At 38.9% G+C, this 26,865-nt stretch overlaps 2 protein-coding genes across 2 annotated transcripts in view; one reads left to right on the top strand and one right to left on the bottom strand.

The window, feature by feature from the left end:
- LOC124281354 (limb region 1 protein homolog) overlaps positions 1-8,188 on the bottom strand; it is a 38,344-nt gene extending 30,156 nt beyond the window's left edge. The window contains exon 1 of the mRNA XM_046717389.1: positions 8,028-8,188. Within this exon, the coding sequence (XP_046573345.1) occupies positions 8,028-8,093 (66 nt within the window). The 5' untranslated portion in view covers positions 8,094-8,188. The remainder of the gene's footprint in view (positions 1-8,027) is intronic.
- Positions 8,189-8,467: 279 nt separating this feature from the next.
- On the top strand, positions 8,468-22,472 carry LOC124281376 (methionine synthase reductase-like). Its single transcript, XM_046717414.1, has 14 exons — positions 8,468-8,528; positions 9,437-9,588; positions 10,636-10,786; positions 12,290-12,407; positions 12,861-13,470; positions 13,717-13,860; positions 14,131-14,216; positions 16,172-16,328; positions 16,541-16,721; positions 16,917-16,959; positions 18,691-18,865; positions 19,051-19,265; positions 20,133-20,372; positions 20,691-22,472. The coding sequence occupies exons 2-14, from the start codon at positions 9,442-9,444 to the stop codon at positions 20,767-20,769; spliced, it is 2,346 nt and encodes a 781-aa protein (XP_046573370.1). The 5' UTR covers positions 8,468-8,528; positions 9,437-9,441; the 3' UTR covers positions 20,770-22,472.
- Positions 22,473-26,865: the final 4,393 nt, after the last annotated feature.

Here is a 26,865-nt window from a genome sequence, read left to right as displayed (position 1 = left end):
AAATTGATGCTCACACTGTTGATCACTGGATTGTCTGGCCCAGACTCGATTATTTACAGACCGCCGCCATATAGCTGGAATATTGCTGAGTGAGACATAAAACAACAAAGCAAACCAAAACCATTCAGAAACAGTCCACCAGCTCCAAGCTGACCAGTTCTTGTTTACTTCCTTAATGCATATTTAACAGGGGACTAAGCTGAAAACAACTTGAACACTAACACCATGATAATACATGTTAACACTGTGATAATGTTCTTCAGCTATTCTTTATGTAAATGACAGCAGGGCAAGAGTGGAGTGTTTGGTATGTGACACAGTTTTATCAAGGGTGGCAGTAAGTGTTACAGGTGTTGGGAGGCATGTGAGCCTCACCGTTTACACTCCATCAAATCGGGATCTGTCATCACCAGCTGATATCTCCGGTACCATATCTCCTAACCAAGATAAAAATGTTATCAGGGAAACTACAGATGAAATTACCAAGTTAGTTTAGATTTCCCCTGTGTTATTGCTAACATTGTGTTCAGCTATTCTCACTTCCAACTGAAAGTACACATCAGTATCATCATCGCCCCAGGTCCAGTCAGTGCTAGTTACATTGTATGCATACAGATAGTATCCACACTTAACACGGCAGCAATGTGTGTACCAATAGCTACAGGTGTGCACATGATGTATTACAGAGAATCAGTGTATATGAACCAGTCGAAATTTGAAAATTAATCATGTCATCCATAACACTGTCACATCAAATGATCTTAACTCCAAAATAAATCTTGATAATAAGCAAGTCCAGTTGTGTAAGAGCATTCAGATCATGAAATTTTACATATTTCATAAGAAACTCACAGTCATACTGTAAACATTCCTGAACAAAAGATTAAGAGAGTGAGTGAGTGTGGTTTTACGCGCTCTTTGCAATATTCCAGCAATATCACAGCGGGGGGACACTACAAATGCACTTGTACCAACGTGGGAAATAGAACCCGGGTCTTCGGCGTGACGAGCGAACATTTTAACCCCACTGGGCTACCCCACTGCCCCTTCCTGTACATGAGCTAAACACAATATATAACAACAGTATATCATGCAATATTTTCCACATCAAACACCATGTTATAAATGTCATATATTATGTACATGTGGTATTATACATTGCATATGTAACTGACACCTGACAAATTATTTATGAAATGGAAACAGTGTAACATGTATTAGGGTTTGAAATTCCTTGTTTTTAAATGCTCACAAAACAGTTCAACTTATAGCAGCATGGTTATGATAAAGACATGTCACCTGAAGGGCAGAATTTTTAACACACCAACCTTGTGACAAAGTGTATTGTATGAAACCACAGGTATGTATGACAAACATGGGAAAATACCAACCATCTTCATGCACAATAAGATTCAGTAAGTTTGCACACTTGAATTCCAAAAGGCACACCTAAACATCATGAATGCTCTTCAGCTCACTTGAAATGCAATGCATTTCTCTAACTTATAAATGTCAAAGTCTATCCACTTACATAACATTGATGTCAGCCTTGTTACTGCAGCCAATAGAGGCATGGTAAGGCCAAGTACCAGTAGTGCTTCATATAAAGTGAACACCAACAATGACATGATTATCTGGGATTCTACCATGAATAGAACTAGCTACCATGTATAAATGCATATATTCACAATTATGAGCTATAAAATGTAGATTTGCAGTATTGAGTGTGTGAGTGTAGTTTTACGCTGCTCTCAGCAATATTCCAGGTATATGGTGGTGGTCTGTAAATAATCAAGTCTGGATTAGACAATCCAGTGATCAACAGCATGAGCATCGATCTAAGCAATTGGGATACAATGACATGTGTCAACCAAGTCAGCGAAGCTGAATCTGACCCATTACTCACCACTTATGACAAGCATGGGTTACAGAATATAAATTCTAACCTGGATCTTCAGGGGTCAAATAGACTAACAACTAGTCTCTGAAATGAACATATCTTACTGAAAAAAAGTTCATAGTAAAAAAGAGATTAAATATAATGAAAAGGAGCCCTGAGACTTTCTTCATTTTCAGACTAGGGGTCAAAGTATGTGTGGCAATGGAAAAACATGATAGACATTGACTCAGCTTGTATTTCAAGTCTTGAGACATCAGAGTTCTTGAAAATTTGATGCTTTTCTAAGCTGACTATTTGTTGCATCATAATGAGCAGGGTCATGTCATAACACTGATGTGCTGCTGCAGTATCGACTGACTGACTGAGTTTAGTTTTACGCTGCTTTTAGCAATATTCCAGCAATATCACGGCGGGGGACACTGCTGCAGTATCGAACTAAACCTTGCCAGGCTTCCTACTGTTCCTTAGGGGTGCCTACTTCACGCTGGGTTTCGAAGAAGATGTGCTGCACACTTTCAGTGCCTGCCATTTTTGCGAGTAAAGCATACTGATGGAGAAAGTATTCTTCAACAGCATAGTGTTTGAAGGATATTATCAGGGTCTCCTGTAATGAAGTCAACACCCCATTCAAAACAATAGACCAAACCCATGCCACTGAACTCTGAAGCGTTCATGGTACATTTTCTCATGGTAGAAGAGTCATAAACATATTGTGCTTTCATTTTATAGTTTCACTTGAATGAGTGTGTGTCTCAATTCAATTTAGAAGTGTGAATCCACATTTAACCTTGCCCTAAAATAAAATCGCCAATATTTTAATCTCAGAATTAACTTAAAAGTAATTTGGCACAATCTTGACTGATTGTCAGCTGCAATGGGTTGAAAACCATGGGCATGCTCATAATATCAACCTCTAGTAACTTGATTACCTTGTCTGGTCGTCAAGCACCTGACAGCTTGCTGAGTGCAGTGTCAAAAAATACACAAACAGTTTTTCTCATTCAATGCAGCCAGGGATAATAAGCCAAACATGTCAACATAGAAACTGATTGTCCAAACTTTGCACACAGAGCTGGAACGCCTTTAACAAGTCTTACTCTAGATATCTCTTGTCAGTGAGTGTTGACACAATGCAACAAAACCAAAACCTTAGTTCATCAAACTGGTACAGACAGGCTTCAACTCATTTATTCGTATTAGTAAAAAATGTATGATTTTTCTTTTCTGAATCAATGCTACACTGTACGTGCTTTCTTCAAAGCTTTAACTGCATATGTATAGAGCTTTCTCCACATTAATATGCATTCGTGAGGTTTACACAACAAACTGTCTGAATACAGTAAACTGTCCACACAAAGCTGATCAAATCACCTGTGATAGAGTAGCACGCTAGTTTATGAGAGTCAATACCAGACTGTTCAATACACTAAAGTAGGCCAAACATGCAACACTGCCTAGACATCCATCCACGGTGAACGTACATGTCAGACTGAACACCATTAAGAGTCTGTCCTCAGGGACACTGTCTGTGAGTTACAGGAGTCCTGTTACAGTACAGCAGAACTTGTCTTCCTGCACTCACCTGGTGTGTGGCACACGAACAGGGGCATGTTACAATATCTTCATCATCTTATCTAGTATACTTATCATATGCATACAGCCAGTGTTTAAGTTAAACAGAGTCCTTATGTACATAAGAGCTTCTGTGGTATCTGAATCTAGGGCCCATTAAGTTGTCTCCCAAACCCAAGAAAACAGTTTGAACAAGAGTCATCAGAGCTTGTCACAAGATACAGTGTGACATATATGGCCATGGGCATGTCAATAGTAATTAAATAAAATTATTCAGCTTAAATTTGAAAAAAAATGACCTTGGAGCATCATGACTCACCATGATCATCACAAAGCATTAATCCATATCATGAACCAACAGTGTACTAGGTGACAGGGTGTCATACTTCACTGATGCAAAAGAATCAATTTTCAAAAAGTTATACATACTACTGTTTGCAGTAATGTAACTAGAAAACTACTCAAGCTAGGGATATCTTACTGTCAACCACAAAACAAAATGCTAAATCTGACTGTATAAAACTACAAGAACAAGCCCTACACAGGGCTTGATTTAAGAGATGTTAACCTACCTGCACCAGGTGCTGCCTAAAATACAAACCTAGTTGCACCAGCCAAATTCCAGTTGCACTGTTTTTATTGCAATATGTAATGGCAGAAATATGCTATTTAATTATTTAGATGTTTTATTCATAAGTTTACCCACTCAAACATTGACTTGCACCTGATAACTAGGTTGCACTTTGTAATATTGGGTTGCACCAGTGCAAGAATCAAAGCACTAAATCGAGCCCTGCTACATAACCAGCAAGTTGTTTAGTTATAAAGGAAAAACTGGCTGACAACAACAACCTCTCATCAGATGATCAGCCATTCCACAAGAAACAGAATTTCAGGGGAAAATGGTGTAACTTGGTAGCTCAGACATGCTGTATTTACTGCAATAAACCCAATACTTCAGTAAACATTCAATGACAAGATAAAAAAACACACCTGCAAGTACTGGTAATCTTTATGCTTCTTGACTATAGATTTTTACAGAAAACACAGCACTATAGGAGAAAATATAAAAAAAACATTTGAGTTTCATCAACATATGAACCAAGATTGTCCTCTGCCACCTAAATATCCAATAAGTTCAAGTTGTTGTGTATGGTTTTAATTTTTATTTTCCAGTCTTCAAACGAAAGTCCTTAGTCTGAACATTCTGCTGTGGTGGTCCAATCATGGCCTGTTTGTGTGCCTGTTACAGCTGACTAAGTGTATGTTTAATCATGTATAGATTTATTGAACACTGCAAACCTGCAAACACAGCACCTGAAATATAGGCAATAACCGAGATAATGTTTGTGTCAACGTGGACATTTACAGTCATCAATCACTGCATCTACATTGCAGTATTCAGAAATTCACCATCATTTTTCAGTGTGATTTTTATCTACCTTATGAGGACAGCGCAGGTTGTAATTTATCATTCCTCATCCAGTTTTCATAACGAATAGTTTTCATGTTTTCTTTTTATATAGGGAGAAAATTGATCATGCAAAGCATGTAAAAAATATAATGAATTTCCCCGTTGCAAATGTTTTCAACATGACAGTTATACAACAGGCATTTTTAACACAAAGCTGCAAAAAGCAGGGAAGTTAATCATTTCCTGTATTAATACTTAAAGGAAAAACACTGTGCATACATGAGTGTTAGCAAGCAATAAATCACTGCATGGAGAAGACAACATCTCATGTGCATACTTGGCAAAACATGAAAGAAAGGACAAATTAAATACTAATGTTTGGAGTCAGTGAGAGAGAATGAATTTAAGAATTTTTTATAAATTGTCTAGCAATATCATGTGGGGAGCACCAGCAATGGACTTCATGTATAGTACCTGTGTGAGGAATGGAACCTGGCCCTTAATACTCATCCACTTGGCTACACTACCAACCCACTAATGTCTGTGAAAGCTGGATTTATATTGTATAACTTCATAACAATGTGGGGTTTTCAAAACTGATTACATATAGAAAGCTTGCAAAAGAATGAACATGCCAAACTAATATATTCAGTAAATTCCATTCAAATATTTGATGAGTACAATGAGAAGCACAGGAAACTCTGATCAAACAAAGCCTATGTTGTATGTCTGGATTATTCGGAGATCCCCATCTATCCCAAAACAGGGTCCAGGCAACAAATATATTTACCAAGAATATACAACAGACAGGTGTGTGACTATGTAATTCACTAGGTGACTGGGCTCCCTTTTAAAGTTCCGATTCACCGACCACATGGTATGTAAATGCCACAACAATGGGGTCAGGTATGTCAACATAGCTGGCACTATAGTCTACATTTACAATACAAACGTCAACATTCCTTCATAAAGTAAAGTGGAGAGGAGGGCTGAGCAGACTGCTACTGACAAGCTGAGAGAGACGCTCAAGACAGAACCTCTAACTAATGAATAAACTCCTGAAGTCTCTTGAAAGTACCAAGGATAGTTAAATACTAGCAGGTGCTTGAAGGACTGAAGGTCATATGATTTCACATATTATATATCTAGTCAGTGCTTGATTAGTGCCTGTAGGTCTGTGGCACTGTCAAGTAGATCTTGTGCCAGGCACATAGTTTCAAATTTGCATGGGTGCTTATGGCCAGCAGTAACTTTGCGTCTTGATATATTTGTGACAATAAGATGCAGTATGTCATATGTCTTACCTTGACAGTTTAAATGATATAACCTTAGGATGACACAATAACCTGACTACAAAGACTGTCTGGTTAGGAAAATGAGGATGAAAAGCTTCAGTGATTAAATCATTCAGCTGGAAATAATCAACACCCTCAGTAATAGTGTGCACCCAGGTATTAAGAAAAGTAATGAATATCTCAGCATCTTTATACCATATTTCTATGCCACACCATCATGCTAAATAAGTATTAATCTCATTCTTGTTCCACTGTTGTACACTACAGCTATTGTACAGTTTACAGGGCAGTAACTGGATGAACGCAGCAAATTCACATCAACAAGAAACTGTAACTGAAGTGAGTCATGTTTTTGAAGGTTATGTAAACTAAGGGAACCTATGTGACAAGTATGATAAGGATGAATATATAAGATCACATATAGCCAGGATAACAGTAAGCTGTAGTGTATATCATGGCATATGACACTTGTATTTTACATCATGAACATGGTAGACAAGTGTTACATTTCCCTTGTTATTGAGTTATTGAGAATAAGTGGTAAGACAAATAAGACACCAGTAACCAGTTAGTATATCTGAATTTGTATCTCAACAACTTCTTAGATTTTATACTTTAGTATTCATCTACCATTGAATCTATTTCTATTCAATACATGAACATGAATCATGATGATAACTGTAAGACTGACATTGTCATTGTGTCACAAAAGCAAGGTAAATGTCTTTTACAATTTATATATACATATACTTTACTTATCATTGCACAAACCAAATATTTGTATTTTATTGAGGTGATAAGACAAAAAGTCTTTCTTATCACAGACAAGTGTTACATGCATCTCTTATGATGTTGATATCAACTGACAGTTACACCTATCGCAAATAACCAACAACAGTCTGTGGGCAACCAATTGGCAGAAAACAAACATCTATCTGAACATGTACCAAGCAGAAACTGCTTGATAACCTTTACCATTTTAACAAGACTTTATGAGATTTCAGTCAAGCATGCATATAAACATCCATGTCCCGCGACATTATAGTATACTCACCATGTGGAAGCTTTGGATTATCAATCTACCACATATGCTTATGAGTATCATGAATCGATATTACAAAGTTTTCACACAATCATGATCATGCATCTTCAAACAGCACATGCATGACAATGCAGCAACAACAAGGCAATGATGGTAAGACAAATGGTGTTCCTTCATTGGAACTTCAAGAAATATAACTGACACATCAAATTTAGAAAATAATATTTGAGTGGTAATCTGACTGGTATAAGTTTAGCATGATTGATAGTTAACATAGTAGAAAAGGATAAAGACATCGCTAATCACCAACAAGTCCTAACCAAGAGTGCCATCATGCGATGATAATTGTGTTTAGTAGGGTACCTATTAGCCGAGAGCCGCGATGCTGTATAGAACCGCATCGCGGCTCTCGGCTAGGTACCTATGAAAATATTATTTAAACCTAAATATAACAACTAACACGTTACATATCTGGGTGCAGCCATACAGCTGTAATAATGATGAGTGCGGAGTTAAACAACAAAACAAACAGCAATATATCAGGATACTGATAACTAGCCTTTAGCCAACGCTAATTGAACTCAAAATGTGTGAATCCTAACAGTCCACCTTTCTCTACCAGTAACAATTGTTCATAATTTAAACGGCATCCATAAAGGCCATATTCACAAGCTTTTGTTCGTATTTTCTATCAAATATTCACACGTACAAAAAGACACGTGTACGAACTGTCAAACTGCGTTATTTGTGGTGCTGGCCTAATCTGGACAGGTTAGGAATTGAGCTGTCACAGATGATACTCACAATGTTTTCGCGCACATAGTCGTGAAATAGTTGTTCTTGCACTGATACGTCAGGGTCCTCCCACATGGTGAACCGATTTTGTTAATATGTCCTCAGAAAACAGTCCACTGAATATTTTCACTCCCTCGACATTTCATGTGTGCAATGCACTTCGGCCATTGTTGTCATTTTCCCGATTTAAATAAAGTTTCTTCGATATTCCACGTGACTATATGTCTTAGCAAAACTATTTTAATGTATACATCACGGATGTATAGAACGTACCGTTGTAACATTATTTTTTAAATTTTAAGATAATATTTACATGAGATAAATACCTAAAAAATATTCTAATGCATAACGCTTGAAGAAATATAATCTTAAAGAAATCATTTTACGCCAAAGCAAGTAAGTTGTAACGAAATATGTATTAGCGTACTTATCAATCCCATAATTCACTACGGTGTGTATTAAAAGCACTGCTTCCGGTAAAATGTCATTTCCTCCAAAACAAGAGCCGAGGTAAGACGTCTGATGCAAGCAGTCATGGTTATGTCAATGGATTTGCTCTGTTTCATGGATTCGACGCACATGCGGGAATTATCAAACCAACCGGACTTCAGATTCAAGCAAAGAGAAATTATTCTATAATATCTTTCCATTCAACACTTGTATTGTTTACAAAATTATATAACCATTCATGGCGCTGAAATTGAGAGTGCAATTTTACAGTAGGCACGGACGAGTGTGTCGTTCAAACCTGGGGACAAGTCATGTTAACACTGCAGAATCGTTTTACTGTGATTTGTATATAATACCAAATCTATAGGTTCCTTAATTGGTACTTGTATCCAGTGCGAAATGGTTAAGACACAAAACAGTAAAAGCACCCGAGCTTCTACGAATAACATCACCTGGTTGTGTTGTTATGTTATATCTTATATCATCAGCACACTCTGCTTTCAAAATTTGTAAATTGGCCTGACACTTTTATTACCAAAGACACGAAACAATAAATGTTTATTAGAAACACTTTTTTTGACAGAGCTGTTGTCCATGATTGAATATTTGATTAGGGGTCGGGTAGATTTAATCAGTTGCATATGAATACGAATATCCCATATATACACATATTTTTCTTGCCAAATGTTAGATCTAGTGCCACTTTCATGACATTGTCTAAATGTCAGAGTGTTTTTGTTGTAGGTTTGACATTGTCAAATACACATGAGATTTCTTCATTAAGCCCTCTTGCTTGACAATAATATAAGAACCTATACCAAAATTTGGCATCATAATATGATAAAGAAGTTGTCATCCATAAAGTATAATATCTGTCTTATTATTGATCAACTTCTAAAATGACAATCAAACAGACCTTTTAGTTGTGCTCTGCTTTGCCATATTGAATATAAGTGGATGTATTTCAGATATCATGCCAGGACATACCCAAAACCGTTTTCTCCTCCTATATGGCTCGCAGACTGGCCAAGCTAAAGCCATATCAGAGGAGATTTGTGAGAGAGCAGAAAAGGAGGGACTCCATGCTGAGATGCATTGTCTTAGTCAGACTGAGAAAAAGGTTATTTCATTGTATAAACTTTAGATGTTGTCCTACAATATTTTCAATGGACCTTACGTTATGTTCCGTTTACTCTCATGCCTGTGAAGCCTACAGGAAGATAACTTTGATTATTACTTATAACCCAGTCATGTTAATATGTGTGAATCATCAAGAGTATATTTTCAAATATATTATTATCTGAGACATAATCTATTTAGAAATAGACACTTTAGACCTGTCTATCTCTTTTAAGAATACCCATTTCTGGTGTCCCCTGCCGTGATATTGCTGGAATATTGCTAAAAGCGGCATAAAACCATACTCACTCACTCACTCACTTTTAAGAATATGTGAATTACCCATTCATAGTAACTTACAAAGATGATTAGGTATTGATTTTGATAATTGGCTTTGTGAAATTTGTAATTCAAGCTGTATTGAGGGTGGTGTACATTTCTTATTCATTGACATTCCTGATATATATCGTAACACTGAAAGCATCATTTCGCTAACACAGCTATTATATTGTAATATTGTATTTATATATGCAGCTAAATCGTCTTTCTCTGATCAGAAATTGATATAAATGTGCCAGCTTCCTGTGAAAATGAATAATGTCCTTTATGTAGTCACGGTGTTATGGCCTCCAATACAGAATTTATTGAGACTGTAATCAGGCAATCTGAAGGTTGGGGATGAAGGCCAAATATGATACAGTCCAAAGACGAGCTCCCTCTCCCCTTCGTCAGCCCCTGCAGTATCATGAATAATCAGAGGTTAATTATGCTTGTACCCTAACTAGCAACTTAATTATGTTTGACATAATACTAGATTACATTGAGCACTGTACCGAGTTCTCAACAGCAATGGACACTGTTTTATTATGTGCATAATATTCTTCAAATTATGATGACAGTGTATGAAACAGAAGGTGAAACAGTAAATTTCCATTTTATACCTATGAGCAGCTTGCATGAAATAACTGAATGTGACATAAGGTGTTTTATTCTTTGGGATTTTTTTAAATACAAATATGTTTGAAAATTATTTTTGGTCTGCTTTCAGTTTAACATAGAGAAAGAAAGATGTGTTGTGATTGTCACATCAACAACAGGTGATGGAGAGCCCCCTGACACAGCTTGTAAGTTTGTGCGGAGACTGAAGAAGAAGACACTGACAGAGGACCACCTTGCTGGACTCCACTACACCTTGCTAGGTATGATGGGCTTCACACACTTGATGTTTGCAGGGCTCCAGATAACTTTTGGGGGTGCGAAGTGTACTTACACATCATATTGCAAGTGGAGGTGTAGTGAGAATTTTGAAGGAGTACTGACATGTTTTTGTGTGAGCGAGTTGGTGATGTGGTTTGTCTGGACGATTCATCGATCACTATTTCCAACCATGTATTTGTATTTGAAGACGCGTGAGAAATAACTGAGCGACCGTGTGATGCGCGAAATGTCAGGTCCGACCTGATATAAATAGGAAGTGTAGTTTTTTAGCCAATCAAAAAATAGTGACGTATATCGTTGCATGGCAACGCATGTGATTCCTACTGTCTGGGTTTCCTCATGTGTTAAATCGTGTTTCGCAAAAGAAACTTAATAAGTTTTATCCAAAATAGATTTCCATTTGCACGATACGCACGGAAATTAAATGTTAGACGTACAAAGGTATTTATGTGCGTACACGATACGCTTGAAATCTTATATTATGTCGTACTTAATTGATTTTGAGGCGTACATTACGCGCCTGTACGCCCCTTATCTGGAGCCCTGGTTTGTATGAAATATGATGCCTATAACACATACAACATGAGTCAGTGTTTTGGAGTTTAGTAAACCTTGATACTTGTAACTGACTTGATTACTTGATCATTTGCTGTAGACCTGTGAAATATCAGCTGTACAGGATTTGTGACTTAAGTCACAGACTACACTGAAAATATGGTTTGTGTTTTAGGCCATGCATTTGCTCCATTCGTACACTAATATTTTACATGGTGCACTGTAAAAGTAGTACAGGCGGGTTGTGTTGGCACACTCATGAAATTAAACTTAAACCTGAAATGTATTGCAAGTTTGTTTCACATGTCATCTCATGTTGTGTTGTTTCAATGCTCAGATATAGAGAACTGCTCAGTCAGTGTTGAAGTATTCAGTTGAGTTGCTAATGAACACTGAGATTGTGAATTAATAATAGTTTATTTGTGATTTATTTTAATTATTTTGAAGGCATTTTTAATAGATGTAAACTGTTCAGTAAATGTGTTGAGCAGATCTTGATTTAGTTGGTCTTGTTCAAATTACTGACCTTACCAGTATTAGAAGCCAACAGAACAACCCCCTAACCCCAAAAGAACTTCTTACCCCCTGAAAAAAAAGTTTCCTGTATCCTGTAGATAAGCCACCCCCTTCTACAGACGGTCCTCAAAATTTGGCTTATCTACGGTAATACCGTAATATACGGTAAGTGAATTTAGACCAGTAACTAGCAAGCCACAGCTGTTTGACATAACTCACATTTCTCAATGGCCAATGTTACTGAGGCCATGGACTTACATTTTAGAAATGCTAGAATGAACACTGGTGTTGTAGCCATTTTAAATCTGATAAGAGGTCCCAAGTTTAACCACAGACTGATTGATGTAATATGTTCTGAAGACACACTCAGGTATCAGTTACAGTACGAATCTAAACTGCTGTTCTTGCTGCAGGCCTGGGAGACTCCAACTACACCAACTTCTGTAACTGTGGGAAGACCCTTGATCGGCGTTTGGAGGACCTCGGTGCTGTCCGGTTCTACAACAGTGGCTGGGCAGATGATGCTGTTGGGTAATAGTTGTACATGTATTCAGTTTCCAGTGTTTTGAAGTTCATAACTGCACTAAAATCCCATCATGCTTTCGTCTTTCAGTTGTTCGAAAGTTCAGATTATCTTTGGCTCCTTATTGACAGTGTCTACACACAGACAGACACACAGACAGACATACAGACACACAGACAGACATACAGACACACAGACAGACATACAGACAAAAATTGTATTCAGTTTCCTGGATGCCAAAAATCATTGAATTCAGTTTGCCCAAGACAACATATCCTCTCGGCCATGAACTCTCAAAGAGTAGAATGGCTTTCTAAACGGTAAACTGTTTTGTTTGTCTTGAGCAGGATAGGTATAGCTTGGTAATGAATGCATGAAATTATCTCTGTACATATCTGCTGCTTCTACGTCTGTGTTCATGTATGTCCAAGACAATGTATCTCTTTGTTATGTGTTTTCAGTTTGGAGGTTGTAGTGGAGCCATGGATTGATGGTTTGTGGGCTGCTTTGAGAACATTTTTGGATTTACCAGAACCTGATAATTCAGAAAGATCTGAAGTTGTTCCATGTTGTGAAAACTCTGATAACACCTCTAGCCTGTCAGGGAACACAAGGAATATCCAGTCGAGTCGTAGTCAGAATGGGAATACATCTCTTGAATCAACAGAATCTCAAGTCTCTAGCGCTACTGATCTGTCAAGGGAGACAACTGTGACTGATTCTGTGAAAGCCTTGTCTTTAAATGACAATGAGAATAATCGTATAAAAAGCTGCAATACACCTTCACATACCCCAGAGGTTTTGATTATTGATCAAACTAATTCACTCAACAACAGAGATAAAGAGAATTCTTTAGCTCTTCAGAATGGGACTGAACCTTCAGCTCAGAGTGTCTCTATAGAAAAGCAGACGGTCACATCCACCCCTGACTTAAAGCAAGGTGACAGTTCTGTGCCAACCTGTGTTCCTAGTCTCTGTGTTTCTGTGCCTCCACTATGTGAGAGTGGACTGTCTGTCCCAGCTCTGCCACCATCATTCCTTGCAATCACCTACATGCCGGAGAATACATTGGTAAGTGAACTGTGTGGACCTCCTCTAAATTGTTTCATGTTTTGACCAGACACTTTTTGTTTCTTGCCTAATAATGATGATGGGTTTTTTAATCCTTTTCAGAAAGTGAGATGTAAATATAATACTTTCGAGGTTCCTTTGTGTTTTTTATAAAATGTACCAGAATATGTTAATTTGAAAACATTAAGGCATGTTTAATTCTCACTTGAAATTTGTGACTAATGTAAAACTGCATAATCATTTCAGGATACATCTTTGTTGCCGATGCAAAATGGCTGTAAGTTTCCATCTGCTTCAAGTGATGTCTCCATGGTTACTGTTGAAGATGCTCAAGTCCTCACTAGTGCGGATGCTGTCAAGAAGACGTTACTGCTCTCTTTAAACACTGAGGTAAGTAAAACACAGAATGACATCAACATGAGCAGCAAACTCAATAAGACTAGCACTGTGCCCGAATCGGTTATTCACGGAGTTTTCCGAGTGATGTGTAAAGCAATCTTCACTCACTGGATGTTTTTCAGTTATGGTTGTCAGGTGTCATCCAACAAAACCAAATGACAAGTATGGTGCAGACAGCTTCAGAGAGATCGATGTAACTGTCAGTTTTTATTTGGTTTAACCGTTGAGAAAGATTGAGACGATGACTTTTTTGTTGTGCAGGACAGTGGGCTGACCTATGAGCCTGGCGATGCTGTGTCGATTGTCTGCCCCAACGACCCTCAGGAAGTTGACAAGCTGCTGGACAGGTAATATGGAGAAGTGTGCTGCAGAGTTGTGTCTCTTAGTCTTACTTATATCAGGAGCTGTCATGTTTGGGGCTTAGAGAAAGTCTCGGACACCTGGAATATGTACCGGTAGAGTTTTGTTTTGCTGGTATCAGTGTTGACATGTGTTTGTTGAATGATTTTTTCAGTTTTGGCATGATTCAGTTCCATGACCTGACGGTAATTAAATCTAGGCAACCTGTTCTTTAGGAAAAAAACTGACTCAGCTGTAGAACTGTCATCAAAGTATTTTCCTGGGAGGATTAACCACCAAAGAAAACTGGTAACATGCTGATTCTGAGGATGCCAGTGCGTGCCGATTGTAGTATGTAGATTAAGTACATCAAAAGTTTTGAACAATATTTGTAGCCACGTTGTTTATGGTGCACATGCTGTACTTATCTGTAATTGACCGTTACCATGTTATTTACGAACCGGCTGTTGATTTCTGTACATGATTTTGATTGGACCATGCCTGGACTCCTTAGTCCACACAAAACAAGATTCCAGGCTAGTTTGGCAGGGGCTGAAACAGGACTTTAATGTTCAGTTACCTCCCTTGCCTCAGGAAGCTGAAGAGTGTATTGAACTGCAAGATTATGTTGCTAAATAATTACAGCTCACAGCAATATTTCTGTACTAAAAATGCTATGGTTCAAAACATTTTGATAACCCCTTAGGCCAGTGTTTTTTAACCACAATTGTTTCGGTCAGCAGTTTTCTTTCATGTGTACATTGAAGTTTTCTTCTACTGGGTTCACATTTGAATCTATAGTTAAGATTTAGTTGACTTAGAATGTTTATGCTGGACCACTAATGTTGGTCACATTGGTCTGTAGCGCTGCCACATTACCTTGGATTGTTTTAGTTACAGTAATCTACGGTAATAACAAACCACTAATTTTAGTTTATTATGACCACAGTTTCTTATACCATTTGGACTGGAATATACAGCTTGTAGCCATGTCCAAACACTAACAGTTTGATATATACTTCCTTTCAAAAGTTTAGACTCACTTAAAACACTCACTGTATGTTATTGATATATATATGGTTTGATTTGTCCACTAACTTGGGGGAACCAATTGCAAACCTTATGCAGATGAATTGCAAGAGGATCATGCATTAACATAGGCGGATCCAGAAGGGGGGTGCAGGGGGGTGACCCCCCCACCCCACCCCACCCCACCCCACCCTGTCCTTTCTCAAAAAGCTGTATCCGCCCCTGATCAAATTGCTGAAAAGCATGTGCAAATATGGTGCAAATTTGTTAAGAATTCGCCAATTTTCACTGATGTTTATCATTTAGTGAACTCATGACAATAATCTTTTCAACGTTACAGATTTGTTTTACAATACATCAGTTCATGTGTAAACAGTACCGTTAAACAGTATTGAATCTTTTGCAAAATTTAATTTAGAACAGTTGCCTGAAGTAAGTGGCTATTTTTACACTAGTGAGTCTAAACCTTTGAAATGAGATATATGTGTGTCAGTAATTATAAGTGTGTTTATTATAAACATAGTTTACTGGATTAGAGTCAATGAAATGTCGGTTCACTGAATGTCAGATTTGATTAGAGTGAGATGCTAAGTTCTTAGACTTGGCAGAACTTCACAACAATATACCACAGAACAAATGGCATCTGCTAAAATATGTGCTTTACTGATGCCTTACTCAACGAGAGTGATACAAGGGGACGTAACTCGCATTGTAACATATGAGAGTGGTAGAGCACCTAACCTTATATTATCGTCAATATGCTACACCAGAAATGCCTGGTGTCACACAGATACAGATATCTCTAAACAGATACCCAAGTTATGGCTTACAGCTACCAACTGACTCAACTGTACAGTGATGTAAACTATTGTGTTGTTCTGTACACTCCTCTGTGTGTCATCTTTGTGTATAGATGACTTTGGCTTATTTTCAGACTTGGTCACACAAGTAATGCCGATACCACTATAGAGCTGAGTGTGGTTCCGGGTACAAAGAAGAAGAACGCTGCCGTTCCTCCTCACATTCCCCCAGTGTGTACCCTCAGACACATCTTCCTCACGTGTGTCGACATCCGTGATCAGCCCAAGAAGGTGAGACGCTGTCCACTGCCTACAGAGCCTCAAAGTCTCATTTAGTGTGTATCTTTACTCTGTTTCCTCTCATCGACAATTGTGCACTTTTGCTCATGCAAAAACATGCATGTTTAAATTCTCAATTGGCTTCTTACTATAACACCCTTCTCATTGTTCTACATTGGAAGTTGCTTGTATTTTCATTTTGTTCACACATGTGTAATTATCAGGCACTGTTGCGGATATTTGTGGAGTGTACAAGTGATGAAAGTGAACACCGCCGCCTACAGGAACTTTGCAGCAAACAAGGAGCAGGAGATTACTCTAGGTTCATCCGAGAGTCACGACTCTCTCTGCTGGATGTTCTTACAGCTTTCCCTTCTTGTCAGCCTCCAGTGGAGAGAGTGATAGGTGAGACATGGTTTCATCACAGTTGTTCTTGTCGATGTCTTGTAGAGATCCTGTGTCAAGAAACTTAAATTACTGTGGTTTGGGCAGGAGTAGTAAGAATATAATAGTTCTATTATGTTGTCTTTTTCCAGATATGTATATATGGGTACTGCAATGTTGTCCTGTCCCAGTTATATGCTGACTGATCTATTTCAGAGCAACTCCCTAGACTTCAGCCCAGGCCGTATTCAGTGTGCAGGTAGGTTAACAGTCATTAGCAGAACACTGTGTGTCATTATAGAGGCTTGCACGTTTATCACACCCTGGAAGTCAGTCTCCTGTATGAGTTACCTACCCTTGATCTTCCTCTTGCTTCAAGTCGCAACTTTGTTCAGATCTGTCTTGAGTTCTGTGGTATCCTTCATCAATTCGTGTTTATATAGTTATTCTACATAACGTTAGTATGTAAAATGGTTTCAGTACTGTCGCTAATAATGTTTTATGTTTACCTCTGTGTTAATTGTAGAATATTTTTTATCCCCCGCAACGCGTTTTGCGTGGGGTATTAAAATGGAATCTGTCTGTGTGTGCGTGCGTCCGTGCACATTTGTCTTTTCCGGAGCAGAACTTTAAAACCGTTCAATGTTTCTTCACCAAACTTGGCACATAGATAGATCTGGTGGTGTCCTGGTGCCTTTTGGTAGTTTTGGAATTCTGAATAAAATATTTTTGGCGTTTCCATGGCAACAAGTCCGACTTAGACTGAAATTGGTGGTAGTGCTTTTTTCCGTAGCAGAACTCTAAAACCGTTCAATGTTTCTTCACCAAACTTGGCACATACATACATCTGGGGGTGTACTGCTGCCTTTTGGTAGTTTTGGAATTCTGAATAAAATATTTTTCCATGGCAACAAGTTCAACTTAGACTGGAATTTGTGCTTGTGCTCTTTTCCGTAGCAGAACTCTAAAACCGTTCACTATGTCTTCACCAAACTTGGCACATAGATTGGTCAGGTGGTGTACTGGTGCCTTTTGGTAGTTTTGGATTTCTGAATAAAATATCTTTGCATTTCCATGCCAACAACTTTGACGTAGACTGAAACTGGTGGTAGTGCTCCTTTCTGGAGCAGAACTTTTAAAACCTTTAAATACTCTCCTTCCACTTTTCTATATACACACCAAAACATTTGGCATAATCATAACTCGTAGACATATGCATGAAGAGTATTTTGCCATTGCGGGGGATATTGATGACTTTGTCTTCTTGTTTATTTCAATTTTGGCCTAGCGTGCAATTACTCATCACAACTAGCGGCAGCTAGAGGTACAACATGTGCTTGTTACTAGGGTTGACTATTGAGGGGGAAACAACTATTGTGATAGCGATAGTCTATTGCGACCAACTATTGCAATACTATAATTGCAATAGTTTTTTCTCTCCTTGAATTGTCTCATTTGAAGTCATTTCCCAAATGAATGTATAGTTTATATGAAATAAAAACAAGCTGAAGTAGCTTCAGTCTCTTTTAGAAACTGACAAGAAACTTGAAACCCAGTTCAAGTTTGTTTAAGAGGTAACAGGGGCGGATAACTATAAATAAAAAAAATGAATCTGGTACTTCCTGTGTTTTGTGCTGCGCATTTATCAACAGAAGTTAATTACTAAACTATCGATAGTCACACATACTATCGATGCATCAATTGTTTTTCGGGTCTTCAATCGATTAATTGCTATCGGAGACTCAACAATTGCAGTCATCGATAGTTCAATGCATCGTTACACCCTACTTGTTACTATATAGCGGAAATACTACCAACATCAAACTGATGTTAACTCACTGACACAACAGTATAGTGCTTAGTATTTCTAATATTAATAGCAACTCAAAGATTAGTCTCAGTATCCAAATCTGTTACTTCCAAATAGTTTGTACAATCCAAAGAAATGCATAGGTTTGTTCTGCAGATACAAACTATGTTTGGTTTCCAGTTCTCCTCAGACCCATCCCAACAGACTCAGCATCGCCTTCAACATTGTGTGCATCCCTGCCACAGATGGAAGATCAGCTCCCAGGAAGGGGGTGTGCACTGGTTGGCTGGATACTGTCACCATGACAACACAAATCCAAGATGGTTGTCAGGAGAAGGAGGGCAATAACCTTAAGGTAACAAATCTGTTTCATTTCGTCTTTTGATTGGGCAATGTTAATTCTAAAGAATAATTTATAAAAGTAATAATGAATATTGGGATATGATTAAAAATACATAAACTTGTGAGGAACATGTCATCCGTCTTGTTTGATATCAATATTTGAAATTCAGGGTAACATTAAATATTCATTGGTTGCAGATACCCATATTTACACGTACCAATCAACATTTCCGGTGCCCAGAAGACATTTCTGTGCCCATCATTCTGATTGGTCCAGGGACAGGTGTTGCGCCATTCATTGGCTTCCTCCAGCATAGAGCATGGCAGAGGAGCCAATCAGAAGCAGACAAGTCATATGGCCAGACATGCCTGTTCTATGGGTGTCGACATCAAGACAGAGATTACCTCTTCAGGTATTTCAGATGTTATTTACAGGAAGGAAGATGCACTGTACATCTGTATTGACCAATGTTGAACTGAGAGCCTCAGTCAGAAATGAGAATTTTTTTTCAAGTTCTGTCTAATTGTTATAGTGTAACAAGATCACAAGGATATGTAGTTTGATTTCAGAAATCACATAAAATTCTGACCTGCTTGTGAAATTGTTGCTATATCAAATCTGAATTTGCAAGAATCTACAAAATGCTGGATGACAAGGTTGCCACCAGTGTCAATACCTTTTCAAACCTTGGATATGGAAGCGTTTTTTTCATATGTCCCAAGTTTTTAGCGAACTTTCGTGTAAAATTATGCTGTGATATGGTAGATTAAGTTTTTCAGTGTGTGGCCCTGTGATGTGAGTAAGTGAGTATTGTTTTAAGCTGCTTTTAGCAATATTCCAGCAATATCACGGCGGGGGACACCGGAAGTGGGCTTCACACATTGTACCCATTTGGGGAATCGAAGGCCCTGTGATGTACTGTGTACAGTTGTGACTTTATTCTTTGGTCATTCAGAGCCAGACCCATACTCATGTGTTTCAGGAAAGTGTTAAACATCGGAGTCCTGCTTTGATTCAGACTTTCCTCCCACATTTAGCACGCTGTAATGTAACTGAAACACTGTTAAAAAGGGGATAATACCAAACTGACTCAGTCATTGGTCAAAGACGACTATTGCCAAAAAATATCCAAGTATGTTTCAGAATTCAAAAATAATCACATCATTTTTACCCACAAGTTATTTTAGAAAGTGAGTGTGGTGACTGAATTTCAAAGTTAGGAATATCACATGCTATTTACAAGTTCAGAACATGTAGCTCTACTTTTGGTGTATTTCAGGAAAGAGTTACAGGAATTTCAAGAATCAGGAGTCCTGAGTCATTTGTTTGTCAGCTTCTCCAGGGACATCCAGCCAGAAGGCTCTCCCAGATATGTCCAAGACCAGCTGCTCAAGCAAGGGGAGCTAACTCTAGATCTGATAGAGAAACAGGATGCTGTTGTGTATGTATGCGGTGATGCTCGCAACATGGCCAAAGACGTAACAAATACCTTTGTACAGATCCTGAAGGAATATAGGGGGTAAGTTTTAGAATATCATATTGTCTTAAGAATGTCACTTACTCAGAATATATACCCGTTATATACTGACATAAGCAATTTGCTGTGCAGAGTTGCATCCCTTGGGCATGCCAGAAACCTCAGGTTCAAATCCTGATTGCCTGGATTATGTTTCTCATTTGATCACTACTTCCATGCTTGTCTTGTTTCACCAAAGTGGTAAATAGGCATGCACTATATGCAAGTGATCGAAACTAATTGAATGGCAATAAACAGCAGCTCACTGACAGCAGTAGAGGACTATGAAGATGAGCACAAGAAGTGAAGATGTGTTGCAGGTATGAGTGCCGCTGATGCCTCAGGATACCTAATGAAGATGAGATTACACAAGAAGTATCTAGAAGATGTGTGGACATAGACAGGTAGACAGACACACAGAAGATGCTTGGACATAGACAGGTAGACAGACACACACAAGATGCTTGGACATAGACAGGTAGACAGACACACACAAGATGCTTGGACATAGACAGGTAGACAGACACACAGCTGATGCTTGGACATAGACAGGTAGACAGACACACACAAGATGCTATGGCACAAGTAGTATAAAGAAATTGTGAGGAAATACAGAAGAAGACAGGGGCTATATATACACAGACGGCCCATGCAGGATTAAACTCCTTGTAGAACCTTACACACAGTTGTGTGGGCAGTGTTTTATGTCATTACAGGGCTCTTTTACATGCCAGTGTTTTATGATGCAAACTTGAAGTTTGGGCTGGATCGCAAGAAACTTTGGTTGGGTTGGGTTATGTTGGTTTGTTCACACTAAGGGCATTTAGTTCCCTAAATGTGACATCCACCAAGTCTGAAGATTGCATGACTGGTAAGTGACTGGTGCAGAATTGAACCAACCTGCTGTTGTGAATATTACAAGCTTGTGTTTCTCTTGTGTTGTGAGAGGTTATTAATTGTTGTTCAGCTGAAGTAGGGAGTCACTGTCGAGGATCACATTTTCTTCTTGCTTATTTGTCGGGTTTATTGAGGAGAATAAGCTTTACACTTCCTTGAGAATGATTCTCACATTTTTCGTTTACCCCCTGTGGCATCTGTAAACATCTTCCCAGAAACTACATTATAATTAATCTGACACCTTCACATGCTCATTCCCACAAAAAAAGACACTGTCATTTACATTTGATCTGTATTTTGTAACCTTTTCATTTTTACCATACTCCAAAATTCTACAAAAGTGCGCTCAAGGCTTTGTAAACATCACCTGCGAAAACAATGGAACAATGAAGCTGAAATCTTTACATTTGTTCCTTAGATGACAGCTGATGATAGTAAGATCATGTGTTTGTTAATGTTTCACGGTTTTCTACATATCTATGTGAACTGATGCACTATGATCTATTTTGGGGTCTACAGATCAACCCATCATTGCTTTTAGCTACTACCTATTTGATCCAGAATATTGGAACCTCTTTTTCCACCTTCTTTCATCAGTGGACATAAAAATTAGAAACAAAGAACTAGCAGCTACTGTGGTTAAAGCCAACTTGAAGGAACCTGCCATCTTCCTAATAAGTTTGTTTGATTATGTGTGTGATTCACCCTCAAAACTTCTAGAGCTTAATGATTGTGTTTGTTATTCCTGACATTTGGAAGTATTTTATTTGTTGTATCAGAGTACACTGCAACTGTTAATATTTCTATCTATAATTGACTTGTATTTTATTTCTACACAATGACCAGCAATTATGCAGAGCCATATATTTGGTTAAATGTATTTTTAGAAGGATCTTATATTTGTGTGGCCTTTACTATGCTCACATTATGCCTTCTACACCGTTTCTATGTTGATCTTTGGGATAAATCTTTTAGCAATTTAATTCACAGATTGTATATTTTATTGTATATTTCCACCCTGCTGCAAGGCTAGTGCATGGAGCTGTGGCCACACTTCCCCAGCAGGGAGATTGTGAATAGTCTACCTGGAAATTAAGTGCATGGTGTGATGTTGTATGTTGCAAGTTTGTACAGGAGCTTTCAAAGATCAGGATCATGGCTGTGAAATGAATTATGAAATTCAATAAATATGATTTGAATGCTCTACTTTCTTTTTCATTTAATCTGTGAAAAGTTTGAAACAATAATGAAAAAGAGGTGCACATTTCAATGCCAATGTTCAGATCCTATGTCAACAGATATGGTATGTATTATGTTTCCAAACCATTGGGCATGTTTTGTTCTGCTAAAAAACGTAACTCTATATATAACTGATGGAAGTGATGTCTGGCTAATGAAGGATGTGGGAACCTAAGACAGACAAAAAACACTTAAACCAAACACAAACATAAATGAACCAGCTTTATAAGCGATGCGCTTGAAGCATTATTCAGTTACGTCCAAACTCTTTATCTGGCATTGATTTTGCAAGTTGATACTTTGCCCATTACATTGTTCACCATAACACATTGATCAGAGCATTACCGTTGTGCTATGTCTGTCAAGCAGAGAGACTGATAAAGCAATCGGAATGCTTTAGGCTGGAGGATCCGAAACAGGATGTTGCTTGGCACTTTGTTGGCATAACATCATTTCAGCCCATGGCCATCAACAGCTTCATGACGTCATCGACCAATCACCATCTAGAAATCCAAGAGTTGGATACAGCTGTCTCACTAATATTACCAGAAGCAAATGCACAGTTTTTTCAAAGTCATCGGTACCGCCTCTGTGGTGTAGTGGTTAGAGCGTCCGCCAGGAGAGTGGAAGGTTGCGGGTTTGATCCCAGGCAGCGTCATTCCAAAAGATGTTAAAATATGGTACTTGTTGGTCCCTGCCTGGCGCATACTTTGAATTTTTTTAAAGGATTGACCAGGGTCCAAAAATGCCCCAAAAACAGGTTTCAACCGAAAACGCTCTATAAAAAATTTGACAAATACAATTGCATTATTTTAAAATTTTCAATATATTCACATAAACTACATTGATAGATAAGAAAAACAACGAATTATCTGTTCAATTTTTAATTTCAAATGATATATCTTCCTTCTTGGTAAAACCGGGTCGGTGGGGTAGCCTAATGGTTAAAGCGTTGGCTCGTCACGCCGAAGACCCGGGTTCGAATCCCCACATGGGCACAATGTGTGAAGCCCACTTCTGGTGTCCCCCGCCGTGATATTGCTGGAATATTGCTAAAAGCAGCGTAAAACCAAACTCAGTCAGTCAGTCAGTCTTGGTAAAACCAATGAATTTATTTATGTTATTGAATTTTCTGTACCTTTTGACAGCAATGTGATTGGCAAGATTCACGCAAAAAGCATGCTAAATATGCGGATATCGGCTTTGTAATGTCTTGCTTTCATCCCAAGTATACTGTCATCAGCCTCCCTATTATTCTCAGTGCCCTTGGTTTGGTACCTTCTGATCTCTTGGTGCAGATCAGGAGAATGCCCGATTCTCAACCGGGAGCGGGGAGTCTACATATTCTCCAGAAAGTTCTTGGTGGGTTCAACTAGGCAGCGTTTGCTGGGAGAAGTCCCATTCGCTGTCTGGGCTTATTTATAAGAAAAAGTAATTCAGAATAGCTAGTCAAAGGCTTGCTTGAAGAGGTGTGTCTTTAAGAAAGTCTTAAATAAGGTTTGTAAGAGACAGGTCTTATAGGAAGAGGTGGATCGTTCCACAGTAGAGGAGCTGAGGCAGAGAAAGCTCTATCACCCATTGATGATTTCATGATTGGGACTGATAGGCGAAGATGGTCGAGAGAACGGGTTGGTTGGTATATCCTGACAAGGCTTCTGAGATAGTGACGTTATGATTGATCATAGACACAGTTTGGGCTAGAAGAAATATCTTGTACTGAATCATGAAATTCACGGGCAGCCATTGGAGGGCCTTCGGGATAGGAGATATATGCTCAGTTTGCGGCATGCGCGTTGCAACCCTTGCTGCTGCATTCTGGATTCGCTGTAACTTTTTGATCAGGGATAAAGGAATGTGGAAGAAAAGGGAGTTACAATAATCCAGTCGTGATGTGATGAGAGTCTGCATAAGACGTTTTGTCGTTTCATTGTCAAGACGATTAGAGGATTTTACTGATGTTGTGAATGTGGAAGAAGCACGTTTTGCCTAAGTTCTTGACTTTTTCAAGGGACATGATGGATTTAAATATGATTCCAAGATTTCTTGCAGATGGAGTGGTTTCGACATTGCTGTAGCCAATGTTAAGCAACAGACCTGCAGGCACTTTCAAGAACTTCTGTTTGGAACCAAGTACAACATGATTCAATGTCATTGGAAAACTGTCTAATATCTATATTTCAAGTCTTGTAGCTAATTTCTTTTCTCACTTGCTTAGATTTAGTATGTTTGACAGAGCACTGAATATGTGAATGATCAGATATCTGTTTGTCACTAACATCAACGACATCCAGAATATCACAACTATCCTTGGTTATGACTAGGTCTAGTGTATGACCTGATCGATGAGTTGGACCAGACACGTGCTGTAGGAGACTGAAAGATGTCACAGAATGATTTAGCAACAGACAGAGAATCAACATGGATATTGAAATCCCATATTAGAGTGAGTGAGTGAGTATGGTTTTACGCCAGGTTTAGCAACATTCAAGCAATATCACGGCAGGGGACACCAGAAAAGTGTTTCACACATTGTACCCATGTTGGGAATCGAACCCAGGTCTTCGGCGTGACGAGCGAAAGCATTAACCACTAGGCTACCCCACCGCCCCAAATTTCCTATTAGAACCAGATGACCTGGTTCAAGGGCAGTTTTGACAAGGCTGGACTAACATTTGGGAACACTTGCCACATGATTTTGGTCGCTGAAATTTTGGGAAGAAAACCCATTCCAGCTGCGTTATATACTCATCATCGTAATTTATGTGATTGTTAACAACCATTTCATTACCTAGCTCTTCCCGGAACATTCCTGCATCATCGATTTATGTGTTAAAGAAAGTTTTGTTCACAAAATTTCAAAGAAATAAAAGATAGTTTTTAAACTTATCCCATCTCATGACTTGCACCTCTCTCTCTCACTTCGACTTTTAGTGGAACGACTGTAAACTTTTTTCCATAGGCCTCCTTGTCCATTCGCCAGTGCACTCCATGCTGCTCTCCTTAATTAGCTTCCTAGTTCCTAATGAAGCTTGCAGCATGCTCCACTAATTGCCCATGTGACTACCTTGAATGATCATCTCTTTCTTGTCGCACGACTGTGTGGACGTGCTGTATATTAGGGACATTATTTCACCCTAACATCATTGGGAAAACAGATAATCAGTCAAGGAAAAGGAAAGTTTGTGCTCAATGCAAGACGAATTATTCAGATTAATCAGATCACCTTATAGATCCAGATCACGATCAGTTTCCAGTTAGTGCATCGAATCGATCCAGATCACTTTACAAATCTAGATCATCTTACCGACCCAGGTCACCTATACGATCTAGATCACCTTACAGAGCCATTGACCACTTGGGATCACAGTACAGATCCACATCTCATGACCGATCCTATTCAGATGGTCAAACCAGAGCTCCAATCAGAACCAGATCACCAACTAGAACTACAGCGTCCCGGACTAGTTCTTCATATCATACCGGATCTACTAGCCATACTAGATCACCGGCTTACCAACCTTCTTCGGTACTTACCACGTCGAGATCTCGACACAGTTCCTCTGACCGACGTTCGGGTGATCATTGCTCTGATACCACTAATAGGCCTACAGTCTCTTACGATGTTCCGCCTACACGCTCTGAGAATCCTTCGACCCACTCTGGGATCATCGCTGAGTCATGGGAACCTGATCACACCCCCACTCCTACAGTGACTTCGGATCTAAATATGATGATCAGGGCCATAACCTCAGCCTGGAACCAAATACAGCCTTCAACTCCAGCCCATCTGGCTTCGGTAGCACCTGGCTCTTCATCTGGTCCACCTCCTGAGATTGATCCAGTCCAAATAGTCATGCCTGCATCTCTCGCTCACTCTGAGTTATCTACCCCTCGGGGTAGCTTTGCAGCAGTTGAGACAGCTCAGGTACTCGTTTGGATTGTTGAGAAGCTCCAACCTCCCTTGAGTACTTCAGCAGATGACCTGGATCACTCTTATACTCTTAGGAACTGGGATTGGTCTACCATCATCCTACCACCTCGACCTTGTATTCTGAAATTATCCAGTACACTATATGATGGTTTCAAGAGCCTGAAACGAATTAAGGACGGATTCTCTGCTCCCAGATATAATCCTTCTACCTCTCATGTCCACGGCCTAACAAAAATCTCCACGGCTCCAACAGTTGATGAGGCCATTGGAACCTTGTGTGGCAAACGAGCTGCTTCGCCCTACCTTATTGAGGATCGAGTGTTGGCTCACATGGATTCAGCCATGAGAAAGACGTTGCCATCTATTAGTTGCGTGATTGCAGCAGTCGACGCTGTCAACTCTGCTCTGGAGCATACTTACACTGATCAA

The sequence above is a fragment of the Haliotis rubra genome, unplaced genomic scaffold (genome assembly GCF_003918875.1).
Source record: "Haliotis rubra isolate DU_JTF1 unplaced genomic scaffold, ASM391887v1 Scf283, whole genome shotgun sequence".
Classification (NCBI taxonomy): domain Eukaryota; kingdom Metazoa; phylum Mollusca; class Gastropoda; order Lepetellida; family Haliotidae; genus Haliotis; species Haliotis rubra.
This window is presented reverse-complemented; position numbering and strand designations above follow the sequence as displayed.